The following is a 25185-nucleotide window of genomic DNA, read 5'->3' as shown; positions in this document are numbered from 1 at the left end:
AGGATTCTTGGAATCTTTAGGAATACGGGCCCAGGTGTTCAGAAGCCTCAGTGTAATCCTACAGTGACATCTAGCGGCATTGAGCGATTTCTACACCCCACAGCTCCAGGTTAAAGAGGAGCTTCTGAGGGACACCATGTGTATCAGAACTGAAGAGTTTTTTTTTTTTTTTTTTTAATGTACCATGACCTGGATGACTGAAACTTCACACGGTGGACACGGTGGGATTGTGATCTAAACATCACAATAATATTTATCCTTTTAAACAAATTCTTTCACATGAGAAATTGGATTATTAACAGAAAATAAATGGTATTGTTGAATAGCACAACAGATGATGACTTCATAGAGTAACAATATGCTTGGACATCATTTTTGCTTTGTTTCACAATGTAATGCAGATGATGCCCACTGAATATGTATAACATATCAAATAAATAGAGTGTCATAAGTAGGCTGTTAAAGCCTTCAATTAAATTGTGTATATGTGTCTATGATAAGGACTTCCTTTACACCAGTGTTTGTTCACTGTTACAATTTGTTCTCCAAGCCTATACTTTCAAAATTCTGCTTTTTCTTAGACTGTTTTTTTGCCTTAAAGACGAAAAAGGATAAACAAATAGCTCCCAACACTGCAACAATCAGTAGAGCAAATGTGGTGTTGAGTCCGACTTCAGCATCACTGATGGAGAGCTTCATACCCAGGAAATACACGACACTCTCAGTGGTTGGCTTAATTGTTGGCTTAGTTGTTCCTGCACAAAAGACAAGCACCAAGGATGTCATTTTCATTTCGAACAAACAACCTTTTTTTCAGTTTACATAATTTTGGGAAGACTTATTTGCTTTGTTAGGACAGTAAAACCACTTTCTAATAAAAATAGCCTGACTCCGTTTACCTTCAGGCTCAGGGTCCAAGCAGTCATTAGGTCCTAAGGCAGGGTCTGGAAATCCATTGCATTTTATCATTGTGGTATAAAACGATACCGAGGTCTTGGGGATTCGAGGAAGCGTAGGGTCTGAGCGGTTGACGTGGAAAAGACCAAATCTCTCTGTATAGCCACTGCCCCACTCCAGGTTGTCCATTAGTGACCAAGCCGTGTAACCAATGACATTCACGCCATCCAGTAAGTAAGCTGAAAGAACACAAATATCCCCTTTAAAAACTGCAAATACACATGATGTTTCAATTTTTATTAGAAAAAATTGCCACAAATTGTTTTACTGCAGCCATACTTTATGTGACACATCATTATATGTCTGTATGTCTCCCTTCCCTTCTCTGTCCTGGTCTTAAGTATATTCAAGAATACAGAATAGAGTGTCTCGTTACCTTTCAATGCCTCGTTGATGTATTTTTCATAGTAGTAGATCCTGTGAGTATCATTAAGGTCAACAGGGCCGTGCTCTGACACACCATTCTCTGTTACAAGGATTGGTGGATTTCCATACTCGTCCTTTATGAACTTCAGTATTCTGCGGAATCCAAATGGTGCCATCCTCAGCCAGGCCGAACCTGTTTCCAGCCAGGTACGATCAGCCATTTGCGCTGCACCCCTGTGAAGGTCATATCAGTTGGATTTTAAAGTTCCAATAGCATGCACAAGAAAGAGAGAAATTATTTGAATTAATCAGCATTTAAAGTAAATTTAAAGATGATGGTATTGTTGTTTACTTGTCTGCCTCATAGTGCTGATTGTTTCCATGGTCCACATTAAATGCCAAGACACTGGTGTAATGGTTGAATCCAAAATAATCATGGGTACCCTTAATTCTTTTAATCTCCTCTGGAGTAAACTCAGGCAGCCTAAAACAATGGTGAAGAAAATGAATGTACTTAAGAAATGGAAATTTAAAAGCAGGATTGGTAAAACTTGTGTTAACTGCACTAAACATACACTTGTATAGATACTTTTAAAGGCTAATATACAAAGGACAAACTTAGAAAATCATCAAGTCATTTTTAACTGACGTTATTTCTATTTCTGGTTTGAATTTTAGTCTTTAAATACCGAGATGTTGTTAGACCACCAGCCAGACTTTGTTTTCGAACGTTTGTCTTCATGATCTCAGGGTAGTCGCCATTAAATACAGGATGGGAAAACCACCCAATGAAGAACTGCACAAAAAGAGAAGAGAATAAAAGTCTGTTCGAGATTACTGCCATAGAGATATTTTGTTAAATAATCAAGGAATTGCCATACCTGCAGTACACGTTCTGCTGCATCAACATCTTCCTGCTTATAGGGATTTCTGGGTTCTGACCAGTCGGAGTTAACAGAAATGGAGATCATGCCTTTCTGTTGGGCCCGGTACTTGTCATTGTAGACATGCCAGGCCTCAGCATGTGCTTTAATAAGGTGGTGCCCAACAATGTAGGGCAGAGTGCCTGGACGGGAACTGATCCCTATAAAGACAGACAGGTTAATAGACACATTTTAAGGCAAAATGCTGGATGCTTTTTGTTATTAGGGTTTACAAAATACCATGATTTGGCCAATAACTGGTTTACAGGGTATATTTTGTTTCAAAGCAATGACAAACTGCAGGGCCAACACTGTTGTTTAGTAAATAAATTTTCTAAACATCTTGTCACTTGATGGCACTAACAAAACATGCTCAGTACTAATGCTATTACGTAAATACAGAGAATTCAGATCCAAAAAAACTTCTTAAAACATACCTGGAGCAGCTATTCCCTGTCCATAGCCTATATAGGCTACATTGAACGGCTCATTAATGGTGATCCAAACTTTCACTTTGGGGCCAAGACGGCTAAACATTAGGTCAGCATATTCCTTGAATCTCTCAACAATAGTCTCATTCTCCCAGCCCCCGATGTCTTCCAGAGCTTGCGGAAGGTCCCAGTGATACAGAGTGACCTGACAGCAAAGGAAAAACAGTTATGGTTATCAAATTGAACAATTTACCATTACAGGGCTATTGTTTTTTTGAAATGCTGGAAATAATCACACATACACATGGCTGGATATTTGCAGCAAGGAGTGCATCCAACACTCTGTGGTAGTAGTTGATTCCAGCCTCATTAATGTGTTTGGTGGTGCCATCAGGAAGTACCCTTGGCCAGGATATGGAGAGACGGTAATGGGACACCTTAAGTTGCTTCAGTAAATTAATATCGTCTTCTATTCTATTGTAACTGTCACAGGCCAAGTCCCCAGTGTCATGATTCATGATTTTCCCTGGAGTGTGAGAAAACGTGTCCCAGATGCTGAGACCTTTTCCATCTGCTCTCCAACTCCCTTCAATCTGTAAACAGCAAATGTATAAGACAGATATCGATATATGAAAACACAGTACTTGAAATTCAAGGATTAATGACAGGGCTTCATTTCAACAGTTACCTGGTATGCGGCTGTAGCAGTACCCCAAATGAAATCTTTTGGGAAATGTCCGTAAATCTTTTCCTCAAGATTTGTAGGGAAACCGTTATCTTTCATGATGTGGTAGTAGTAATGAGCGGAGTACTTGGGTGTCCTCGGCCGGTTTGGGTTATTGAAGTCCACATGGTGCAGCCCAAATTGAAAGTCGTATCCATTCCGCCACTCCAAAGAATCCATTAGAGATGTTGCTATGTAGCCCTTCACCCTCACACCATCAAGTTGAGAGGCTTTTAAAACAAACACACAAAAGTTAATTATCAAAATGTTAAATAGCTACGGTAATCATAAAATGTATTTTATGAAATCTGTTTATAGCAGCGCACCTTTGAGAGCCTCATCGATATAGGTCTTGTAATAGAACACTCTTTCAGCATCATCCCAGCTGGTCGTATAATATGTAGGGACTCCATTCTCAGTAACGTAAATGTCTGGATCTCCGTACTCCTCTTTGATCCAGTTCAGGAGCCTTCTCAAGCCCCACGCTACAGCTCTCCATGTACCATAGGTCGTAGTTGGCGAATCGGTCTCCTCGTCTAGTTTAAAGTCCCCGTCAAATTCATAGGAAGGAGGCGTATATGGAGCTGTAATGTGGCTTGCTATCTTTGTCGTGTAATGATTTATACAGAACATGTCAGCAGTTCCCCTGATGAGTTTCTTCTCTTCTTCAGTAAAGGAAGGTAGTCTTGACTCTGAAAGCTCCTGGAGGTCACTTTTGTTTGCAACTTGCCACTTCATTGCCTCAGGATAGTCACCATTCTTGAAAATGGGGTGTGCAAACCAACCTACTTGGAACTGTAACACGCGGTCAGCAGCCACCACTTCACGGATATCGTTGACATCTCTAGGTTCAATCCACTCAGTATTGAGGCCAATGGATACCAAACCACCTTGGGTTGTGCGATACTTGTCATTGTATGTATGGTAGGCCTTGGCATGTGCTTTGATCAGGTTGTGTGCAACTCTGTACGGAGCACTTCCTGGTTCCTTAACATTTGGTGGGATCTGTCCAATTCCATAACCTAACCACGCAATTGTGTGAGGCTGGTTGAAGGTAATCCAAAATTTCACTCTGTCACCAAAGGTAGCAAAGCAGAAGTCACTAAAGTCATTAAAAATGTCAATCATTTGAACATTTTCCCATCCATTGATGTCTTGCAAAGCCTGTGGGAGGTCCCAGTGATAAAGTATCACCATGGGGGTGATATTAGATTCTAAGAGGCCATCAATGAGTCTGTTGTAGTAGTCAACACCTTTCTGGTTCAGGGAGGAACGCCGACCATCAGGAAAGATCCTGGACCAGGACAAAGAGAATCTGTAAGACTTCACCCTCATAGCTTGCAGCATGTAAAGGTCTTCATCAAGTCTGTGGTAACTATCACAGGCTACATCTCCATTAGCATCACCGAGGATACTGCCAGGTTTGTGAGAGAAGACATCCCAGACACTGGGCCCCTTCCCATCAGCGTTCCATCCACCTTCAATTTGATAGGCTGAAGATGAAACTCCCCAACTGAAGCCTTCTGGGAATGTGCCATAGTGATACACTGATCTCTGGAATTTTGACTGGTGTGAGAATTTTTCCCAGACAACCTTTGATTTAGCTGGAACCTCTGATGGTGGTAAATCTACTGAACGGCGGGTAAGTGGCATTTCTATCCCTTTAAAAACTTTAGATCTGAGTGAACCAAAACCATTTTTCTTGATAAGCTGGGTGTAGAAATAGGCAGATTTCTTTGGGGTTCTTGGTCTGTCTGGAGATTCAAAGTTGACATGGTGAAGACCAAATCTTTGGCTGTAGCCTTGTTTTCCTTCAAATCCATCCATGAGTGACTGCACTGTGAATCGCTGAACATCCACTCCATCAGTGGTAATTGCTATGAAATGGATGCACATAAAGCACAAAGTAAGAATTAATCCCTCCCAGTTTAACAAATGATTTATTATCAGACATATTCCAAACACTGACCTTTCAGGGCCTCATTGATGTAACTCCTCATGTACTCAATTCTGCTGGTGTCATTCAGGCTGTCCCCACTGTATTCTGTTGGCATCCCATTCCCAGTTATGTAAATAGGCACTTTCAAAACATTCAAGTATTCAGTGGAAATGTACTTTAGAAGTCTTCTGAGTCCCCAGGGTGTTGAATAGATCCAGTCAGAAGCTGTAGAAGGCCATGAGGGGTCCACATGTGCTTGGAAGTCACCAACCCCCTGAGGACTAGCGGCACACCCACCATTACTGATGCTGACCAAACGAGAAGTATAATGGTTTAATCCAAAAAAGTCAGCAGCACCTTTTATCCTCTGACTGTCAGAGGGACTAAAAACTGGAAGAACTGCAGGCACAGAGCCTGGACACTCATTTCTTTTCTTTTCAACCTGCGTTTTGAGTGTTGCAGGATAATCTCCATTTACAAATATGGGATGTGCAAACCAGCCTAGCATGAACTGCAGATAACGATCTGCAGCTTGTACGTCTTCAGGTTTGGAGGGGTTTGCAGGCTCAGCCCAGTCAGAATTCAGTGCAATGCCCACTTTCCCACCTTGTGTCTTTCTGTACTTGTCATTGTAGACGTGCCAGGCCTCAGCATGGGACTTAAGCATATTGTGAGTGACCTGAAAAGGCAAAAACAAATTATTAGGTTAATGCATCACTGGAACAATTAAACCACATTATAGTTTCATTATAGTTATCACATAACTCACCTGATAAGAAGAAACCGCATAATTGTTTACACCGGGTGGATGCTCAGCAGTGCCATACCCAGCATAACTCACCACCCAAGGGCTGCTGAATGTGTTCCAGGTCTTCACCCTGTCTCCAAATCTGGAGAAGCAGAAGTCTGCATAGTCCTTGAAGGCTTCAACAATGGAAGTGTTGGTCCATCCGCCGTAGACCTGGAGTGCCTGAGGCAGATCCCAATGGTAGAGAGTGACAACAGGTTCTATACCAGATTCAATGAGAGCATTGATCAGCTTGTCATAGTAGAGAGCCCCTTTCTCTGAATGGTTGCCTCGGTGGCCTGAAGGGAAAATACGGGCCCAGGAGATGGAAAACTGGTAGGTGTTGACTTGAAGACCTCGCAGGTGGTAGACATCGTAATCCACCTTGTGGTAACTGTCACAAGCTAAGTCAGCCGTCTGTTTTTCAAAGGCTAGGCCTTCATGACCGAAACGGTCCCAGATGGACTCTCCCTTCCCACCTTCTTTCCAGGCACCTTCAACCTTGAAGGACTCACTTGAGGTGGCCCATTTAAATCCAGTGGGGAATGATTCTTTAAGGAAAAGATCTCGTTCCATTCTGCTCTGGACTCCAAATGTCTGCCAGACTTTCTGATAACTGTTTTCATCTGGAATATTCCGTCTTTTAGAAAACAAAGTGCATAAAAACACAAAACATTAAAAAATTACTGGAAAAATCAATGGAAGGGCATAAGCATTTCTTAAATAAAAGGTCTGTGCTTTGGGGGACGAAGACGGACAAATAAACTCTTACCTGACTCGAACATCCTGCAGCTTCCTGTCCTCCTCTCCATTCACCCCGCTGTTCAGACTTCCATTAAAACAAAAAAAGTACACACACAAAACCCCCAAGAGCTTCTTCATGGTGGGTTTCAATGGATCGACTGAAATTATCCAGTGATAGCCATGGTATTTAAAGCAATCGCGTTTTTTACTAACTGGATTATTAAATCATTAAGATCAATATCACATCCAATTACTTATATAAGTTTGCAGTGTTTTGTTGCAGCTGTGTGATATGTTCAGAGAGACTCTGGACTTACACATGTGATAACTGCTTCCTGCTTGTACTCATGTTATAAGACCTTGAAATAGAATGTTGGAATATGTTTAAAATGTTTAAATGTTAAATGTTTTCACGAAGTGAGGCAGTGATTAGACATTTAGAATGTTTTTGAACACAGGTGTAAGAAGTGTTAGTTGAAAATAACTTCATAATTATGACAGTTTTCTCTGTAAGGAACTTCCATGTAACCTTTTAAATTGATTGATTAAGAAATCATCATTCTGAGTACTTGCACTGCCAGTAAAATGTTCCCTTTTGTAGCCAATTGCATCAGTAATGCTAGAGAAAACCACAAAGGTACTTTTAATAATAGATGACACAAAGTACAGAAAGTAAAGAAATAATCTCTTCATCTGATTGAACAACCAAGGTTAAATGATGGGTGAGAGTTACACAGTCCAAATCTAATTGCACTATAAAAAGTTACGTGAGTAGTTCTTGGGTGTAATTCATTTTAGATTTCGTAAGTAGGGGGGTAAAAGGACTTTGATTCCATAAACATCAATCAAAACAAATCCTGGAGTTTGGCAATTTGCATAATTCAGTATTTACTTAACCTGACATACAGCATGTCAAGTTAATGCTAAACCTTGGTCACATGCAGATTGATTCTCAGGCTAAATCACATGGCTCAGCTTGTAACTATTTTCTGATCAGTCTGATATGGATTTATTGTATAAACAAAGCTTAAAATGCATTTAGATTATTTAGAGTGTCTATTATCATAGTAGGTAATATACATGTTGAAACTTTACCCTCTTATAAAACAAACCTTTATTACCTCTTAGTAAGGTAATTTTGTGGACAAGACAGGTGGTGGAAGAACTTACATTAATTCTTAAAATACTGAAAAGCCTGCAATAGCGCTGGTAAGACAGAACTTCAGTGCAAGTAACTCATGTATAGTATAGCCTGTTGTTATGATAACAGTCTTTACCTGCTGTAAGATTTTGTGATCTTGGACCACATGAAAGTTTGAATGGTGAGACGCAGTTTTTAACATTCAACATATGAATCATTAATATTTTTCCTATTATATAAAAAATAATTGAATCATATAAAGTATGTACAGTATCTCAACTCAATAGTAGTACAAAAGCTGTGTATTTTACCTGTTCACTGTTCATAAATTAATTAGAGACTGTCTGACAAAATGTAAGAATTCAATTTAAAAATATCTTGACTGCTTCCTGAATGATTCACTCAATCGTGAAACTCTTGAATGCTGCTGTCCATTTTCTCAGACAGTGCTGCCTTTCAATTTTTCATAACAGATATACCACAAAACTTCAAACTTTCTGCATAATCACCCAAAAGCTGGTTCATTTCAGTTACTAAATTCTTATAAAAGTACATGGACATCCCATTTTTGACAAATCCTCATGAAATGATACAAATGGATCTGTATCAGTTACGAAAATTGTATCAAACACGTGACTGTATTGCTCAATTGCCCTCTTATTTTCTTATGTGCCACTGGGAGTGAAGTTCAAAGACAAAGGATTCAGAGATTAAGCAGATGATTTTATCATTCCAAAGACATGCTCGTTAATTGGTGATTCTAAATTGGCTGTAGGTGTGCATTTGAGTGTGAATGGTTGTCTGTCTCTCTGTGTTAGCCCTGCGACAGACTGGCGACCTGTCCAGGGTGTACCCCGCCTCTCGCCCGATGACAGCTGGGATAGGCTGTAGTTCCCCCCGGCAAACCCTTCACGGGACAAGCGGTGAATGAATGAACATAAATTAACCTTTGCTCCAGGTTACTTTATCTTCTTTAGCTCCACCCTGAGAAATTTAAAGACTAAGCATAATGGATAAGCACTATCTATTAATTGTAGAATAGAAATCACCAACTCTTCGTAAAACCAGTGGAAGGTTTTCACAAAAAAGAGACTTAATCCAACATGACTAACAATACAGTTGCGCTAGAAACGTTTAGGTCAGATAAAACACAATTTAATGAAAAAAGTCATAATCCAGAATTTGTGACTACTTTGGTATCAACACAGTGAACACACACCCTACATGGATGTCTGCACAAATTGTCATGTTAATTGGTACAAGATTTTATTGAGGTAGTTTAATCTGAGCAATATCAACCATAAAAAGAGTATATATCAGTAGTACAGTACATAATGTTTGGACATTTGGAATACCTTATGTAACTGAGACCCAATGAGACCATTCAGATAAGAGGATGAAAATGGATAAATGGATTATAGTTAAACCTACTGTGCTGTCAGATTTTTATTGTTATCACTTAGATAGAAATAGGAGAATAATTACTGTGATTTATGTTCTAATATTTTACTTGTGTTTTATCAGTGGTGTTCCCCTAGTTTTCAAAGGTGTATGAGGGAATAGATTTTAACTTACAGATCCCATTCTTAGAACGGCAAAACACATACTATATTTCGTCAGTGTTGCGGCGATCTGCCTGGAGGTGTGGCTGCGTGCGTGCATACGTGCGTGCGTGCTGCGTCTGCGCAGTGACCAGCGTGCTGCTGCGTGCGCATGCGTAACAGTGGGCGTGCTGCTCTGCGGCGCACCTCAGCAGGTGAGCGGAAGTGGACTAATCGGCACCACATGTTAAAAAAGCCGCACCATTCGGCACAGTGAAACGCGACGAAAGACAGCAGAACAAAAGCTAAGGAAGCACCTTGAAATTGAATCAGCGCATGGGGAAAAGGACTAAATCAAAAGGGCTACCGGTTTTTCACCTTAATTGTTTATTGCTTCAATAAACGGAAGACTGAGTGAAATCCTGAGTCTGGTCAAGTCCTTCCTTTTTCGAGTTTGGGAAGCCATGACGCAGTAGACAAACTTGACAGTGAAAAACCGCTGAGTGACCAGTGACCAGCGAAGACTCCACTTGCAGCCACAACCGAGAGGGAGGACACTCCACCTGGGGGCCTGGAGGATAAAGCCTGCTGTCCGTCAGCCAAAGAAAATAAAATGGCCGAGTCAAAGCTACTCGATGAACTGAAACTACAGAGGACCGCAGTAAAGAGACTTTTCTCCCGTCTTGCCAATAGCATTACAAGGACCTACATGGAGATGTCTATGGAGGAGTTAAAGGAGAACTTCAAGAAGCTTACGCTGGAGAGCTCCAGAGTCATGGAAGCAAACGATGAAATGTAGGCCGCTTACATGGCAGAGTGCAACGCAGCTACTGCAGAGGAGCTGAGCGACCTACAGAAAACTGACATAGAGAAGACGGGGAGAGAGTGTGAGCAAAAGACTAAAGAAGTTAAACTCCTAATTCGAGAGACACTCTGGGCCACATATGGAGAAAAAGAACTGTCCCTGGCTCTACAAGTTGCAGAGGCTGAGTGCAGGAACGTCTCCTCCACTCAGCCAGACACAACTCTGGAGGCCTATGAGTTTATGCTGACCCACCTAGAGAAGTTGGTGCACAAGGCAAAAGAAGCGCACCAGAACTGGAACCGCTGGGCTCCACCTGCCGAGCAAAAAGACTTTGATTTCCGTGTACGAGAGCTCGAGGTGCACCTTCCCAAGCTGGTGTCGCAGAAGGCCACCCTCATCAAAGCAACAAGTATAAAAACGGACACTGAGCGAGAATCCATGTCAAACCGCAGCTTAGCCCCAGTGGCAGCGATAAAGCTAAAAGCCACAGCCCTACCAAAGTTTGCCGGCAACCAGCGAGACTACTACAGATGGAGGAAAGAATGGGAGGCTCTACAAAAGCAAGGTGAACCGACTGGTTCCAAAGAGGTGAAGAAATTTCAACTGCTTGATAGCCTCGACGAGAGGGTAGCCAGAGACCTACGGCTGTCAACATACAGCTCATCAGACGAGATCTTCCGAGTCCTGGAGAACCGGTTTGGGAACCAAGCCACCATCGCCCTCGAGATTGTCGAAGAGCTACAAGCAACTCCACCAGTCAGGAGCGGCCATCCAAGGAGAATCATAGAGCTCATCCAAACTGTGGAAAAGGCCCTCTATGATTTAAATGAACTAAACAATGCGGATGCCATAAAGAACCCACTAGTAACTAAATCCATTGAAGGCAAGCTCCCAGAGACTCTAAAGAAAGACTGGCTCACCTATGCTGCTGACAAGGGAAACGCTGTTAACCACCAGAACCGCTTCGACAAGCTCATCACGTTCCTGAAATCACAAGAATCCATATATGAACAATTATGATCAACTGAGAGATGTCGTCGAACCCTCCAAGGAAAAGACAAAGTTCCTGAAGTATGCCAGAACAAAGACAACCAAGTCCAGCAGTGAAACGGTCGGCTGCATCATTTGTGGGGACCCAAAGCACAGAAAGTAACTGTATTTCTGCAGAAGGTTTAGGACCAACCTTAAGCCATCGGAGAAGAGGGATGCAGCACAACAGCTTGGTGCCTGCAAGAGATGCCTCGAAGTCCACAACGGCGACTACTGCAGGAAAACTACATACCTGTGTGGGAATCCAGAGTGCAAAGACCAACATCACTATCTTCTCTGTCCAGTTGCCAGACCCCAGTTCCAAAGAACAGTCCGATCCAGTCCAGTGAGAGCTGAGGGAAAAAGATACACCGAAGCCCAAGAAGAGTTCCTCTCCAAACTGTCACCTGAGCTGGCGCAGCAGTGTCGACACGCCTTCTGCAACGTCGCATCAAGGGCATACAACTCCACTGCAGCAGAGAGGGGCCTTCTGGAGGGAAACGGCTTAAGTGAGTACCCAGTGATCTTGATGCTCCTAAATGTCACTGCCAACGATGGACAAAGAATTGGGACCCTCATTGACCTGGCATCAGACACAAACTATATAACGCACAGAGCTGCAAACAAGTTGAACCTCAGAAGTGAAGACGTGACACTGGTGGTTTACGGCGTCGGAGGGATGAAGGTGTCTGTCTCAACTAAGCGCTACCTCCTCAAAATACGTGTCAACACCCCAAGAGGGACTCTGAAGTCACATCAACTAATTTGCTATGGACTTGATAAAATTGCAGAAGTTCACAGACATGTTCCAGCCATCAAATTACAGAAGATCTTCCTGGATGTTCCCCTCAAAGACCTCACAAGACCCAAAGAAATACAACTTCTGATCAGCCACAAAGAAGGCCAGCTGGTACCCCAGAAAGCTCGTTCTGTCGGTGACCTGGTGCTCTGGGACGGCCCGCTCGGCAAGACCATCGGAGGCACACACCCAGACCTCTTCAAAGAAGCCACTTTAATGGCACATACATCGAAGACACACTTCGCAAGATCCATGAGAACTGCAGCAGTAAAATACAGTGAACTCGCCTATAAAGATCCAGTCTCCTGCCAGTCTCCCGATCATCCCCATAACCAGTCCAATACAGCCACTTGCAGCAAAGACTTTCTGAAGTGGTGGAAGTGGGAAAGCATTGGAGCCGCTTGTGAGCCGAGATGTGGAGGATGTCGCTGCGGGAATTGCCAACCCGGGGGAAAAGAAATGACACTGGCTGAAGAAAGAGAGATGGAGATGGTGAGAAATGGCTTGACGTGTGTGAACGGAGACCACCACAGCCTTGAACCACACTGGCATGCCAAGTATCCATGGACAGAAGATCCAGCATCTCTACCCAACAACAGGAGAGCGGTTGAAGCCACATTCCACAGAACAGAGAAGCAGCTGGCAAAGGAACCAGATTGGAAGACGGCCTACGCTTCACAAGTACATGACATGATTAATCGCAGAGCTGCAGTGAAACTGTCCAAAGAAGTTCTGCAGAGCTGGACTGGGCCAGTGTGGTACATAAGTCACCTGATCGCACCAAATCCACACTCAGTCTCCACCCCAGTGAGGCTAGTATGGAACAGCAGCCAGAAGTACAGAGGCCTGAGCTTGAACAACATACTGATCAAAGGTCCTGACGTCCTAAACCCGATCAGAGCTGTCCTGCTGAGGTTCCGAGCTGGTGTCTTTGCTGCTCTTGGTGACATCCGCAAGATGTACAACTCTGTCTGGTTGGAGGAGAGTGAGGTCCACCTGCACAGGTTCCTGTGGCGCGACACTGAAAATGCTGAAATAGAAGATTTCGCCATAACAAGAGTCAACATCGGAGACAAACCTGCTGGTTGCATTGCCCAAGTCGCCATGCGAGAGACCGCCAACTTGCCTCCATTCAGCCACCTCAAAGAGGAGAAACGTGTGCTGGAGGAAGACGCATATGTCGATGATATCCTGACATCTCACAACAACCTTGACCACCTGAAACTCTTCACGTCTAACATCGAGCAGATCCTTAAAGCTGGAGGATTCTTCATGAAGCCCTGGGTCTACTCCGATCAAAGTGGGAGGAAAGGGCCGAGAGGTGAGAAGATGGAGTCAAAGACCATGATCCTGCCGAACCAGCTCACTGAAGAGGATAACAAAGCCCTCGGCCTCGGTTACGCCATTGAAGATGACAAGCTACATGTTATGGTTGCAGTGAACTTCTCCAAGAAAAAGAAGAAAATGCGCCTCGGTCAGGACTTACTGAGAGAAGAAGTGAGAGGACAAACCCCAGATCCACTCACCAAAAGAGAATTGTTAAGCCAAGTCTCTGGTCTCTACGATCCACTTGGCCTGGTGGCTCCTGCAAAACAAAAGGGAGCCATTCTGATCCGAAGAGCTTTTCAAGAAGCAAAAGTGTACTGCAGAGACGACACCTGGGATGCCCCCTTGTCCAAAGAACTCAGAGAAAATGCCATAAAGCTCCTCGAAGAGTATGCTGACCTGAGCCAACTCAGATTCACCAGACCCTTGACACCGCCAGATCCATGTGTAAGACCAAGCGGCATCACCTTCTCTGACGGCAGTGAGCACGCGTACGGCGCTGTTCTGTACCTACGCTGGAACTGCAGCCATGGTGTCGACGTGAGGCTAGTCGAGTCTAAGGCCAAGCTGACCCCTCTCGACCACAAAGGTGACCCTGTGAAAGCAGAGATGTGCGGAGCAGTCTTTGCAGCCCGATTGAAGAACTACTTCCAGAAACACTGCCGAATTGAAGTCGAGAGGTGGTACCATCTTGTCGACAGTCAGACCATCTTGGGCGCAATACAACGTGAGAGTTATGGCTACCAGACCTTCTTCGCAAACCGCGTTGGCGAGATCCAGAGCAGCACCGACGTCCGAGATTGGTGGTGGATTCCAGGACCAGTGAACATCGCCGATATCATCACCAGAGGGGCCAGTCCTGATGACTTAACTGAGGAATCCGAGTGGCAGTCAGGTCCAAAGTTTCTTCAACTTCCTGAGTGTGAGTGGCCGAAAAAATCTGCCAAAGACGTCACTGCACAAGCAAGAGACAATATCACAGAAATTCAGAAGAAAACATTTGTCGCAGTTCTCACCCGAAGTCATCAGAAAGCACAAGATCTAATCAGAGTCCAAAAGACAGAGCCCAAGTTGAGTAGACCACCTTCAGGAACAGCAGTCCAAAAGCTGTTGGATGAAACACGCTTCAGCAATCTAAGACGGCTGGTCGGGACGATAGCGTGGACTTGGAGAGCAGCAAAGAAGTTCCTGGGTGTCAAGTTTGGTGATCAGGAAAAGTGGGAGGCAGTACCTTCATCTGGTGTCATCACAATCAATGAAAGAGAAGACATGTTCCGAGACCTATGCCTGGCAGCACAAGATGGCGTTCACTTTCCCAACACAACAACTGACAGACTAGTTGTCTTCAAAGATCAAACAAGTGGACTCTTGATGTGTGGTGGCAGGATCCAGACCTTCAGAGAGGATCGCAAAGCTGTTCCCCTGCTACCTTTCCAGGCCTGGATCTCCACCCTCCTAGCCCGGGAAGCACACAGTGAGGGACATGATGGGGTGGCAGGAACTTTGCTGCGGATCCGAAAGAAAGCCTGGGTCATCAAAGGAAGAATTATTGCCCAAAAAGTCGTTGACAAGTGTGTCGTTTGTAAGAAGGCAAAAGCTAGAACCTGTCGGCAAATAATGGGGAACTTGCCTGAAGAGAGGTCGGGTCCGGCTGCACCATTTCAGTTCACGTCTGTCGACCTGTTTGGACCATACCAAGTGAAGGATGATGTCAAGAGGAGAGTGAGCATGAAAGTGTGGGGTGTGCTCTTCTGCTGCATGTCAAGTCGAGCCATCCATGTCGAACTGGCAAATACCCTAACAACAGAGAGCTTTCTACTTGCTTACCAGAGATTCACTTCTATCCGAGGCCATCCCCAGAAGATCTGGTCCGATCCAGGTACGAACTTTATCGGAGCAAAACCTGTCCTGGAAGAGATGTACACTTACCTGAGTCAACAAAGTAAAGAGTCACTTGAAGAATATGCAGCCAAAAATGGGACCTACTGGACATGGAAAATCCTTCCAGCTGATTCACCTCACCGAAATGGTGCCACAGAGGCTGCTGTCAAGGTCACCAAAAGAGCTCTCCAAAGTCTTGGTAGAGGAGAAGGCCTTACCTTCAGTGAATTCCTGACAGTGCTCAAGCTAGCTGCCAACCTTGCTAATGAAAGACCTATTGATGCTAGAATCCAGAGCCGTGAAGACCGCATTCGATACATCACTCCAAACACCCTGTTGCTCGGTCGAGCTACACAGAGTGGAGATTTCAGGTCATTCGACTACACCACCTACCCCTTTAAAAGGCTGCAAGAGATACAAACTCAAGTTAGCTATTTTTGGAGGCCCTGGAGCCAACTTGCAGGTCCAAACCTGTTTGTCCGCAGCAAGTGGCATACTGCAGAAAGAAACGTTGCCATTGGAGACATAGTTTGGCTCTGTGACCAAAATGCACTAAGGGGGCAGTTCAAGCTAGCAAAAGTTGTCGGTGTGAATGCAGACTCCAAAGGCATCGTCCGGGACGTCCATGTGAAAGTCTCTCCAAGTGGATGTATTCAGGTGAAGACTCCAGACGCCAAAGAATCCAGGTCCAAGGAGAACGGTTTCCAGGGTACCATTCTGCATCGAGACGTCCGACGCCTCGTTGTCCTCGTCCCAGCGGAGGATCAATTCAAGGGGAACCAGTTCGCCTGAAAGGTGCGATCTTTCCGAGCGACACCACGCAAAGATCGAGTGGGAGGTGTTGCGGCGATCTGCCTGGAGGTGTGGCTGCGTGCGTGCATACGTGCGTGCGTGCTGCGTCTGCGCAGTGACCAGCGTGCTGCTGCGTGCGCATGCGTAACAGTGGGCGTGCTGCTCTGCGGCGCACCTCAGCAGGTGAGCGGAAGTGGACTAATCGGCACCATATGTTAAAAAAGCCGCACCATTCGGCACAGTGAAACGAGATGAAAGACAGCAGAACAAAAGCTAAAGAAGCACCTTGAAATTGAATCAGCGCATGGGGAAAAGGACTAAATCAAAAGGGCTACCGGTTTTTCACCTTAATTGTTTATTGCTTCAATAAACGGAAGACTGAGTGAAATCCTGAGTCTGGTCAAGTCCTTCCTTTTTCGAGTTTGGGAAGCCATGACGCAGTAGACAAACTTGACAGTGTAAATCCCAGCTGTTTCATGCATTGTAGGTTAGAAGTATATTGCAGATGACAACCTGGTAAATGCTCATGCTCATCTCCTTAATTCAATCAACATCCGTATTGATTTGGTGGATCCAAGTAACCCATATACGGGGTTTCTGCAGGTTTGAGCAAGTGAAATTTAAGACTTTGAAGACCCTTTTAAGACCATTATAGGTTAAATTTAAGACCTACTCGAAGTACATAAAATAAGAAAAATCCCAGAAAGACCCAGAATTACTTTCAAAATAACAAAATGTATTGTCATTCAACTATCAGCTACCCTCTAGATGTGATTTAACATGCATTGAGACATGTCCCAACTTCCTCCATCCAATGTAACATGCATAGTTTTGTAATGTATTTCAATGGAATTAAATGGCTTTGAAACACATCGCTGTTGACCGCTATAGAGCTCCGGGCGTCACGTGACTTTTTCTTTGTTGACACCGCCATATTGGCAGGAAAACTGAGGAAAAATGTATAGAGCCAGTGGTGATTTCAGGCCGTCAGAATTTACTGCGCACTTTAAATAGATTATATATCACGGATCCTTATCGTGTCCCAGGTGTGCCATTTTCGAGCATTGAAACAGCCAGGGGTGTTCCCCGCATGTCACTTTATGATGATGAGGCAGCAGAATCAGAGTCTGCTGTTCGCCTTATAAGGATTGTTCGGCACACAGTTCAGCCAAACAAGAAAATCATTTCGTTCAAGCTGTAACAGCCAGAGTATTACATGGAGCATTACCAGTTTACGCCACACGGCGCCGCCTCCTTTGTTTTCATCGCTTAGTTCAGCAGGTGTCACTCTTGTTGCATCTATCTCTCCTTTTTTTTTGACTTCCTCCATCTCCGTAATGTGGACGCTGGTGAAGGCTACAAGCCACGAAGGTTTTATTATCTGCTATTATATTTTGTAATATGCCGTGAGACCTGGCTTTACATGGTTCTGTTTAATAAATGTATTGTGCGGAAATCCCTCCACTTCGTCTCCTGCCTTGCTACTTGTTGAAGCATACTACTAGCAAATGTGGCTGCTTCTCTCCAACTTCATGTTACAAAGCCAGCAATCATTAAACTTACATTTTGCCCATTTCCCAAGTTGACAATGAGGTTCATGTGACAGAAGAAGTATCGAATCCAAAAGGAGGCAAAAATCCATAACGCTAACAAACGTTACGTGACGAAAAAAAGCCTGCGCTGTACGGCTGCACCATGCCCGGTGCAGCAACACATTACAAACCGGGCTGAACACCAGATTCCACTTCCAGGTCTCATTTGTAGTTTAATTTCGGCGTACTGCTAATAGTTATATTTAATAAAGAACTACACAGAACACACGGAACTAACTGTGAATTTTTTTTAAAAATTTTCTCCAAACTTTATTTAAAGAACAATCGAACAAATAAGTATTCAGTCATACCAGTTCACTTGTACAATAGTAACAGTACCAGCATAGTTGGAACCAACTGTGAATGCCACCGACGCATTGAACACAATGCGAATGAAGCGGTAAATGGACGTAAGGATTTAAGACTTGACAAAATGTAATTTAAGACCTATAACACAAAATATGCTCATATTTAAGACTTTTTAAGGCCTTAAATTGGCATTATCAATTTTTTTTTTTTTTTTTCAAAATTTGAAGACTTTTTATGACTCCACGGAAAACCTGCATATAAGAGGGGGGCTGTTTGAAAAATACAAGCTGATTTCTAGCAAGGCTGTCTCCCTAGCAAGGCTGTCTCTCTGTGACCGTGTCTAGGGCAGGACCTACTTTATAAAAGTGAATGTAACCTTTCTATTGTCAGTCAATTAGGTATTTGCTACAGTGCATGTATCAACTCCTTGCTGCAAGTAAAACTTTTGAACAAAACTCAGGTCACTCTGTAATTCTTGATAAAAGAATTTAAATAACAGAGGCAGTGGTGGGCCATCAGGGTCAGCAAAGCCTTCTCTGCTGGCCTAAACTTTATCAAAATCACTGACTTACATTTCAATATTTTCCCATTATTCTTATTAAATTATTCCCAATAGCTAATTATTTTTATTCTTATTTCCAGTCTGTGCCTTTACTTCTTCCTGTCTCTCAGATTTTGCAGTGTAACTTTGCATTAGAGCTTTTATACAATCATATTTCAGCCATCATGTGTTGCCGGAGTCAAAGGAATCTGCATGGGCCCTCACAATTAAAACTGCAGGCAGCTGACGCTTGAAACACATTGACGCTGTTCCTTTAACCAATCACATTTCAAGTTCGTATTCTTAGGCCTTCTCAGTCGCCTATGGTTGCGTGTCCTCTGATTGGTGGGTCAGTGAGCCGCTCCATTCAAGCCAAGCTACTAGTTCATGTTCATCTCTTGTGAGCTGCACAAGCAAATCGTCCCCCTTAACGTTTTGATAGCTATTTTTTAAGCCCACGATGGAAGAAGGAGGAGAGGCTATCGATTTGGTTGGAGATCTTCTTAGAAGATGCTAAATGTCTGTCATTAGACGCTATATTAATCTATCTTTCAGGGAGGAACAATTAGCTCCTTGGTTACTGCCTCGAATTCTATGCTTGGCACACTTTTAGTTATGACTGGTTAAACTATGTTTGAAAATAGAGTTGTAGCAAATGGCAAATGTTCATCTTTGAAACTACATACAAATATGAAAATTCTGCTGGCTAATTACAGGACCCAATGTGATGGAAATAAATAATAACTGAACTTGTAACAATTTTGTTGCAAAGCACAATCTTACGGTGAAATTAGATCTGGTGTTTGTTAAGACGAATTGCTGTTGTATAAGCATTGCAAGCATCACCGATTAACATTAGCCCTTCATTCATGACATGGATACTGTAATCACACAGAGAGAACATAGCATACCTTTATATTCTGCTCGTGGCTGCCCGGTTCACCCATGCCTAAAACCGCTACTGTTAGAAAGGTAGAAAAGGGTAGAAAACAGAGATGTCAACACAATACCTTGGTCTGCCATGTTTTTTTTCCCCTCTTTCAGAATTATCAAGAATTCAACAGATTATAGTTCATCTCCAACAGATTATCATAACTTTGTGACAGTCATTTATGAAATAGGCCTTGCTACAGGTCTCCTTAAACAACAGAAAAATGGTCAAGACCATCACCAGCACAGAAATAAACTTGAAACACAGTATTATTAAGGTGTACACAAATTAACATTCACAAATCTAGCAGCAGAATTTAAAGTGGCCTAAGGTATGACAGTAATGTAAGAAATGTTCTTATAGAATGCAAGCTTCAGAGTTCACCCCAGAGGCCATCAAGAGGATCAAAGGGACTCATGATTACTTCAGCTTCAACCTTGGTTCTTCCGTTCTCCATTGAACTGGGAAATCAGCAGGATTATGGAGGTAACTGGCTAATAATGAAAAGTGGTGTAACATTTGATGACTGCTTTTTTGTACCTTCCATTACCCGAGTAAGAGTTTAAACCATCAAATAAGCACCATAGCGCATGTAACTATATGTTTAGGAGAAGGAAACGTATGCTGTATGACCCTGGAAAGCTTAATTTTTGTATTCAACAGCAAAAGATTTCAAGACAGTTATATGCTAAACTGATCCTGAGCTTAATGTCCAGTCCAATATCCAAATGTTCTGGATTTATCCGTACTGAAACTGGCTCCTCCTGGCTGAACATGACTCTCTTTAGATTTAGGAAAAAAAAACTCAAATACATCAAGAATATGCCCCTCCTATGTAACTCACATTTATTGTCATGGGAAGAAGTGAAACTGAATGAACTTTACAGAACACATTATGAGAATTTCCGTAAGTAGGCCCTGAAAGGTATCAAAAGGAAACAGGGAATAATCAGATTCATGGGACTTTTAGTACTAACTTTGCATACTTTACTTTTAAAATGGCAGGTTTATTAAAAAGAAATATGCTATTCTATATTACTGAACCAATTGTTTAAGGACAATACATGCGTAGCATTAGATGTCGCCATTAATATAGCTCATTTTCCACCCCCTCCACACTGCCACTGCACAACTTCCCACCATTTAGTGACTTTCAACAATCCAGAAATTAACCTAGTCCCTTTTTTTGCAGCAATCAGAGAAAACAGTCAAACTTAATTGAAACGTTACGGTCTTGTGATTCGCCCTGTTGATGTGGAATGGACCACAACCCAACACTTACAACACTCTGCAAATGCCCCCATTGTTTAATCAAATAAAACTATTATCCACCCAGAAAAAAATATTTTCAAAAACCTAATAAACACAGACAATAAACTCTTGCCAACTGTGAAAGACTGGGAAAGGGACCTCCAAACTAGGGATGTGCGATATTTCATCGTTTACGATATATCGTCAAAAACATTCCCCACGGTAAGAATATGTCATCCCGCGATAAAAACGATAAATTCCCATAGATGACGTATATATGTGCCCGACACACTCGCAGCCCAACACGTATGGAATATTGACAAATTCACAATGGCGGAAGGTGGAGCAGATACGCTGGGCAGCAAGGAGCTCGTTCCTAAACGAGGCTCCACCTCCATTATCTGGAACTGGTTTGGTTTTAACGCCTGACTTGATTTTTTCAATTATATAAAGAAATTAAATATTTGTATTTTTGCTTACCACTCCGGCCGGTCCTACGAGAAACTAGTGCTTGCAAAAGTTTCCTAGGAATGTTTTGAATGTTCACAAACTGACATTGGAGTATTACATGCGTTATTTCGGCTGCAGTCTGAACAGAAACAGTGCGTCGCGAATTCGCGACACTGGGCATGAAGGGGTTAAAAAGTCTGATGCGGAGCAGAAAATTACAGCATGCAAGGTTTGCTAACAAATAGTGCATAAAAAGGACAGTAACACCACTAATTTGTTCCACCACCTCAAACACAAGCACAAACAAGAATATGAAGAAAGCCAGAAAATGCGCAAGGATGCAGAAGCAGCGTCGACTTCATTCAAAGAGTCCGGTAAAAAAACAACTCAGATAAAACTTGCCAATGCATTATAGTCAAAAAGATTAGGCTGAATTGGTGTTTATTTATCGTCATTTTTATCGTCACCGTGACAAATACCAGTAATTATCGGGATAAAATTTTTAGTCCTTATCACCCATCCCTACTCCAAACCACCAAAAATATTACAACCTAGATATGCATTTACAATAACAGTCCTTGGTTACACTTAAAAGTACACTTAAAAACATATTATACAAAATGGCAATGGTAGAAAATAACATCTGTTCACACTGCACAACAAACACTATAGACGATTACTTTCACGCCATCTGGCTCTGCCCACTGACTCAGAAACTCTGGACAAATGTTATCAATACACTATCACTAGCTGTAGGTCCCAGTATTCCAGCCTCCCCATCTATATGTCTGCTAGGAGACCTTTCTGTAGTTGAACCGTCACTGAAATGTGAGCAACCAATATTGATTGCTCTAACAGTTGCTAAAAAGACAATCCTACTAAACTGCAATGACAGAACAAAAATCACAATAGGCGCGTTCGACTTGTCTGCGCCTGTCTGAGTCTGACTTGCTTACGTCAGCGTGATCTTACGCCGACTGTAGGGGTGGAGCATAAAACGGCTGCAGACAAGTCGGACACGGTCAACTTCGTGTAAACAATGGCGGATCTCGCGGTGTTTGCATTCGTTGTTGCCGACGAAATAGAACCTTTGGAGTTACCGGAATTTATACCCGTGTTACAACAAGCATGCTGCATGCAAAGGATTGTGAATAGCAGCAAATCTACTGAATAAGGATTAAGTAGCATAGTGCTTTGGTCTCCAATCTTGACGAAAATGAACTGCTGATTAGGCTACTTATTTGAATATTTACTTTTACACCCAAAGTCGTTTAGCACCTGTAACTCAACCATGAAACGAATTCACAGAAAGATATTGAGATGGAGATTAAATGCCATTTGTTTTCATTTTTGGACAGACAGGTGTGAAGAAGAACCCCAAAAACCTACTAACCGTTAACAAGATTTGAACTACGGACGGCCGATCGCCAGACTGACGCGTTACCCACTAAACCAATTTAGGATGATACTGAAGAAGCAGTACTACGATATAAGTAAAGGATAATGGACGACACTTCTACAAATTGAATGCACGCGTTCTAGATGGTAAAACGGCCCAACGCGAAGCCTTAGAATGTAACCTGCGTTGTGTTGAGCTCTGCACACGCCCGCACTCGAACCAGCAGCACCTCGGATCGGGAGGCGAGCGTGCTGACAGTTGAGCCAATAGCCCAGGCTATTCAAGCTCGTGATGCGTTTATTTTGCGATAGTCTAATGGAGTGAAGTCCATTATCTCTCTTATTCTACTGTTACCAACATGTTTAAAATGCCTTTTAACTGTTTAATCGAAGAAATGAACACTGCATTGAACTGCAGTCAGATGTACAACGTTTTCAGTAGGCCAGCCTACCATTGTTGCAGAAATCACATATAAGAAGGTATCCCTTCGATTTCTGTTCATTTTCGCATATTCCAACATAACGAAGCGAGAAACGTCAAAATCGTCATGAGGAGATTCCTCCCAAACTGCCCAATCACGTCTTTGACCTGACGTCATGAGGGCGGGTTTCCGGTCGTGCAGTTCGTTGGAGAGCAACTGCAAGATCTGTCTGCAGGCGAAGACTCCCGCGATATTTTAAGGTCATGTGACATGGTGACGTAGTGGTAAGTCCCTCCCCGTCTGACTCAAGTCGGACAGGATTTCTAACCAGCATGCATTGCGTCCATCCCAGCATGCATTGCGTTCATCCCAGCATGCATCACTTCAAGTCAGACTCAGACAGATCTGCATCAAGTCGAACGCGCCTAATATCTCAGTGGCTCCTCCTATTATCCAATCACATCTCAACAGAAATTTTTTTTTTTAATTCTTGTTAAAAAACAATCAAATATTGGACTTAGTCTGGGCGATATGGCTGAAAAATGTATCATGATATAAGTGTTTCATATCAGTCGATATCGATAATTATTGATTCGTTTTTTTTAACCTATTCCACCCAGACAGAGCATGTCTTTCACTAAATGATAAGCCACTACATCCGTTATTTCTTTATATCGCTTTGATGTTTTGTCATATGGCACTGCTGCCGTGTACCTCTTGATCAGAGGTTGCACTAGACTTTTTCCATTGTCTGTCATTTTGATTGACAGGGTCATAAAAATCCCGCCATAACCAATTTTTATCCGTCACTTTAATATTTTAGAAATGATAACAATGACATATTCAATAGCATTTAATTTTCATTCATTTTTAATTAATATTCACTAGCGGTGGAAAAAAGATTTGGCTCATATAAAGACGAAGCCATCAAAGACGACTCCAGAATCATGAATCTAGAGTCTATTTAACCGGCTCAGTTGAGTCCTACCACGTTTGATTGATATATAATCAATAAACGGCACCATTCAAACAACTTACATCTCACTCGGCAGAGAAACAAAACGTACTACCCGACTTGACCACTAGCAAACCAAGGCACTCAGACGCTCACTCACTTACGCACAATACGCAGAGAAACGAACGAAATATTGCCAAACTGGTGACGTGACCTTTCCTTTTTTATCTACTTCCTCTCGCGCAGTGGGACTCATATTCTCCTTTCACTACACACCGTTCTTTTTTTTGTTGTTGTTGGTGGTGTTAATGCCACCAACCTGGCTTAGCTGGGCCATGATAGGTCGAGAGGCTAAAGCCCTTCCTCTGCCTACATCCTATTTTTCTCTAATGGAGTTCAAGTGAAATTATCGAACATTCTATTGAACGTATTTTCTATTGATATTGATCACGTGTCTATTGCGATATCGTTATCGTTTTATCGCCCAGCCCTAATTGGACTCTTACAAAAGAAATTAAGAACATAATATAAACACATACAGGAACATCAGAGCTCAGGTGTTTGTAGTTCCCGTTCCCAGAAACCACCACGCCCATATAAATGACTGAGCAGTTTGATGTTATTTTGGTTGTAGGACTCATCTGAGCCGGTTAAATAGACGTCTAGATTCATGATTCTTGAGTCGTCTTTTGTGGCCGGTTAAATGAGCCGGATCCTGAATCTTTTTTCCACCGCTACCGTTGATGTGGACTGAACCACGACCCAAATATTAAAGTTACCCAGCCAGCCGTACCTTTAGCGAGCTCCCCAGCTAGCATGTTTCCTACTTACCCGCAGCCATTCGCTTGCTTGCTCTGCTGCAATCCTCTGACTTTTGCCACGTATGCTCTGCTCATTTAAGAGAGCAATGGTGGATTTTGCCACAAATCCACGGATGCCCACCCCCATCGGCCGCACACGGGCCATCCAACCTCACTGCTTCAGCCGTTTATTTTCAGACAGTGTTGCCTTTCAATTTTTCATAACAGAAATACCACAAAACTTCAAACTTTCTGCATAATCACTCAAGGACTTGAACTTCACATGTGAGTGGCAGCACCATGACATCTGCATAACTATGTCCCACCTGTTTTACAGTGTCCCACTGGGCA

General features: G+C 42.9%; 1 protein-coding gene across 1 annotated transcript; it reads right to left on the bottom strand.

Moving 5' to 3' along the window:
• Positions 1–336: 336 nt before the first annotated feature.
• Positions 337–7009, bottom strand: LOC311487842 (lactase/phlorizin hydrolase-like; the record flags this gene model as incomplete). The annotated part of the gene is made up of 13 exons (XM_084544236.1): positions 337–755; positions 900–1136; positions 1334–1557; positions 1676–1807; positions 2013–2119; positions 2205–2407; positions 2684–2882; positions 2980–3270; positions 3366–3631; positions 3728–5278; positions 5371–6019; positions 6110–6767; positions 6900–7009. The coding sequence occupies 13 exons, from the start codon at positions 7007–7009 to the stop codon at positions 532–534; spliced, it is 4851 nt and encodes a 1616-aa protein (XP_084400362.1). The 3' UTR covers positions 337–531.
• Positions 7010–25185: the final 18176 nt, after the last annotated feature.

Source organism: Chelon labrosus (genome assembly GCF_963514085.1).
Source record: "Chelon labrosus genome assembly, chromosome: 5".
NCBI lineage: Eukaryota > Metazoa > Chordata > Actinopteri > Mugiliformes > Mugilidae > Chelon > Chelon labrosus.
This window is presented reverse-complemented; position numbering and strand designations above follow the sequence as displayed.